At 50.5% G+C, this 3,826-nt stretch overlaps 1 protein-coding gene across 2 annotated transcripts; it reads right to left on the bottom strand.

Annotated features, from left to right (window-relative positions):
• Positions 1-615: 615 nt before the first annotated feature.
• LOC111726327 (E3 ubiquitin-protein ligase SH3RF1-like) lies at positions 616-3,614 on the bottom strand. 2 transcript variants are annotated; one of them, XR_002774132.1, is made up of 3 exons: positions 3,037-3,222; positions 1,298-1,786; positions 616-1,224 (listed from the first exon to the last, which is right to left on the bottom strand). XR_002774132.1 is itself a non-coding variant. In XM_023514928.1 (3 exons), the coding sequence occupies exons 2-3, from the start codon at positions 1,688-1,690 to the stop codon at positions 1,210-1,212; spliced, it is 408 nt and encodes a 135-aa protein (XP_023370696.1). In that variant the 5' UTR covers positions 1,691-1,786; positions 3,494-3,614; the 3' UTR covers positions 616-1,209. The 2 variants fall into 2 exon arrangements, 1 of the variants encoding a protein (XP_023370696.1); XM_023514928.1 differs by lacking the exon at positions 3,037-3,222 and adding an exon at positions 3,494-3,614.
• Between the last annotated feature and the right edge of the window lie 212 nt (positions 3,615-3,826).

Here is a 3,826-nt window from a genome sequence, read left to right as displayed (position 1 = left end):
AATAAAGAAAACCTCCCCCAAAGTTCTCGCTATCTTAAAAAAAAAAATTTAAATATGTCGAAAGAAAATGAAAAGCCTAGTGATAAAACTGTCTTCAAGGGATTTTTAATTAAGTTTGCTTTACAAACTTTACGACATCTAGTGATGTAAGTACTTTTAACATTTGTAAAAGATGAACTTGAGAAAGTAGGAGGAACTACTCTGTTTAGTACGAATATTTGAAAAAAATGCTCTTGTCCAGATTAACTGTTCTTTAAAAGCAGATTTTACCAGTTTGGCCAACTATCAAAATTGCCTCTTCCACCAAAAAATGAAATTGTTTTAATCATGTGATGCCCATGGCTACTTTTTATTTTTGTACATCTTATTGGGGAACCATCAGCAGCAACATAACTTATATTGACCTGGAACACCCTACCTTCTGGAAATGTTGTGTCAGTTGCACCAGCTGGCCAAATAATTAGCTTCATCAAAAATCATTTCAGCCCAAGCCCGAATCACAAGAAAAATCATTTTGATGGAAATATTTTACTCACTATAAAACCCAACATGAAGCTGGATGTTTTAGCATAGTCCTAAGTGACATTTTGTTGCCACAGATACAGAACTCTGCTACCTAAGGCCATAATTTGTTAAGAATTTGTCCAGTGAGTAAATTCTGTGCGGTGTATTCATAAAGTCAATAGAACAATGCTAAGCAACATAAAAATTAAGTCTTGATTTCCTACTTATGATTTACTCACATTCATATTAACAACATATATGCACATATGTATTACAAACAAATATGTAATTATTCTCAACTCCATCAGAAGGGTAAAACCATACCAAATTTCTACATTAAAATGGACACAAAACAACTGCCATGTTTGAGATCTCATTGAATAAACGACTGCTATTTATTTCCCAAAATTTATCTTAAAAGAGAGACTATCTGAATTTTCAAAACAAGAAAAGTCACTATTTATATCCAATCTCATTCCAAGAAGAAGAAAAAAGATCCTGAGGTATAATCTTCTGCTTTAATAAATGTGGCTTCTTTTTTTTCTTTTTTTTTTTCTTGAGACAGTCTCACTATGACATCCTTGTGTGGCTTCACAGTGCACAGCAACCTCAAACTCTTGGGCTTAAGCAATTCTCTTGCTTTAGCCTCCCCAGTAGCTAGGACTACAGGCACCGTAAAAGTGGCTTCTTAAGCAATGAGCTGATTTAGAAAACATCAACCTAAGGAATAAAGAAAAAAAAAATGTGGGCATCACCACCTTTATTCACCAAACTGACCCTGCAGGTTACTCACCCTCACTGGGGGGCTCCAGGCTTGCACCCGAGGCTGCTGTCCACCCTGGGAGCTCTGCAGATCTTTTGAGCTACAATTAGCCACAGTGCTGCTCTGAGCCCTTAATGCATTTGTGCAGTTGATCCCACTGCCCCCTCCAGGGCCGGGTTTCCAAGGCCTTTGCTTGATGCCATCCAGAAGTCTGACCAGCAGGATGTTACTGGGAAGCTCCTCTACACCCGAACCAACCAGAGTCCTGCACTCAGGACATCTGAGTTCATTCCGAGAACCTACAATGCCCAGCAAACATCGTTTGCAAAATGTATGCTGGCAAGGCAAGACCTTTGCAGATGCATCAAGGCGCTCCAGACACACAGGACACTCCAGAAGATCCAACAAGGCAGATTCATCCATCGTTATCTACTTTACTGAGAAAAAAAGCTTCAGAAATGCTCATAGCTGGGTGCGTCCCTTAAGATGACTCATGTAACATCCATTTCAGACTTTGCTCTAGAGTCATGGGGAAAGAAGGGAAAAAGAATAAGTGTTGTTATCTGGGGAAAATGTTCACAAAGGAGCCACGAATCAAAAAGTACACAAAAGGGCTCCTTCTCTTTAACAGTGTAGCTTTGCTTTGGACTGTGGTTCCTAACTCCACAGTGTACAATTAAAAACAAAATAGGCTTTTTAAACTATTCAGAATCAACCCCTAAAAGTATCTAGTCAGAAAGAGCTACCACATATTACATGGGATTCCTGTACTAAAATAGGAATACGCAATAAAGAACATAACTTCAACTCTGAAAGTGGTATTTATTAGCTGCGTTAATATAAGTCCTCAACTCACACGAGATGCTGAAGAGAAGCAAATGAAAGTTTCCCTGAAATTACTATTAAATCCAACGAAGTTCCCAATTTTTAAACCACTTTAGCATTTAAGAGCCATGCCTCATATGATCGCTAGTGGCAAATGATCTCAATATTAAATACATATGGTCTTAAAAATAAAACTGCTTACTCTTGCCCAACCAAAAAGAGCTGAAAGTTGACAATTCTAAAAGACACAGATTTGCTCGAAAACAGCTAAAATATAAAAGCACCCTTCCGGGCAGTGGCTGACAAACTCTAAAACTGATTTATGAAGAGGCTGTCTTAATCCCATTCAGAAAATCTGGCAAAATTAACACTAAAAGAATTTGACAAAGGAATGTTGGACTGAAACCCGCGAGCATAATGTGAAAATGGGGCCATTCAGAAGGCGGCAGTCCCTCAGCCTCTCCCGCCGCCACAGAGAGCGGCGACGTGCGCGCCTGGGGGTCGGGGGGACGCCGGTGGAGGGTCTCGACCGGGGGGCGCCAGGTGTCCGGGCGCCGAGGCCTCACGCGGCAGCCTCCCCCCTCTCTCGCCAGGTCAGGCCGGGGACAAACCCCTACACGACTGTGAGAAGTTCTCAAGGACTGAAAAATAAATGCGCAGGCTCAAGTTGCGAAACTCAGCCCCCAGAAGCGCCGCGGCGAAGCAGACCCTGCACCCGCGGGGACCAGGCGGCGTCCCCTGAGCCCGGGCCGCCAGGGGACAGCGCGGCGCCAGCACGGCCGCTTCCCGCCCGCGACGGCGAGAGGCCGCGCGCTTCGCTCCATGGGTCCGGGTCCGGGTCCGGGCCCCGGGAGCGGAGAGCAGGGGACTGCGGCCGTGACCGGTGCGGGGACGGCGCAGTGAGGGCGCGGGCCTCTCCAGCCAGGTCCCCACCGCCCGCCTACCTCGCGCTCCCGCTCCTCCTCTTTGTTCGCGGCCCCGCGGCGGCGGCAGCGGCGGCTGATGCAGATGCGGCCCCACCGCGCCGGGCTCGCGGTGTCTCTGACGCGGCGGCTGCTCCCGGAGCCTCCTCTCTGCCGCCCCCTCGCGCGCTCCACGCCGCCGCCGCCGCCGCCGCCCACTTTCCCAGCCCGGGAGGAAGGAGGAGGAGGAGGCCTCACCGCGGCGGGCGACCGGGGCCCCTCCCCCCATCTGCGCCCCCTCTTCCCCACGGTCTGAGGTACCTGCGGCCCCCAACACCCGGTCTAAGGTACCCGCGGCCCCCTCCCTCCCGGTCTGACGTCCCCGAGGCCCCCTCCTCCCGGTCTGACGTCCCCGAGGCCCACTACCCCGGGTCTGAGGTCCCTGCGGTCCCCTTCCCCCCGGTCTGTAGTACCCGCGCCCCCTCCCCGTCTGAGGTACCTGCGCCCGGTCCAGCGGAACCCTGGGGCAAGCCAGAGAACAGCGCCCGGAGGAAACACAGGAAGGCCGGAGTCTGGCAGGCGGGGTTCCCTGGGGCCAACGAGGAGCACGTCCGGGGACAGACACCTCCTCCCGGAGGAAAGCTAGCCCGGAAGATGGAGCCGCCGCGGGGAGGCGCTGGGCGTGGCGGGCAGCGGAGTGGGAAGGGGCCTGGGGACGCCGGCAGCGTCCTCCCCTCCCCCCACCACCTGTGCGGGCCTTCCCCGCGGCTCCCGGGCGCACTCTCGGTGGTCCGGGCGAACGGCGGCCCCCAGGTGGACGTGCGGGACTGGG

This window comes from Otolemur garnettii, unplaced genomic scaffold, assembly GCF_000181295.1.
Source record: "Otolemur garnettii isolate 467f Iridium unplaced genomic scaffold, OtoGar3 scaffold00061, whole genome shotgun sequence".
NCBI lineage: Eukaryota > Metazoa > Chordata > Mammalia > Primates > Galagidae > Otolemur > Otolemur garnettii.
Note: the sequence above shows the minus strand (reverse complement) of the source record. Positions and strands in the feature narration are given on the sequence as shown.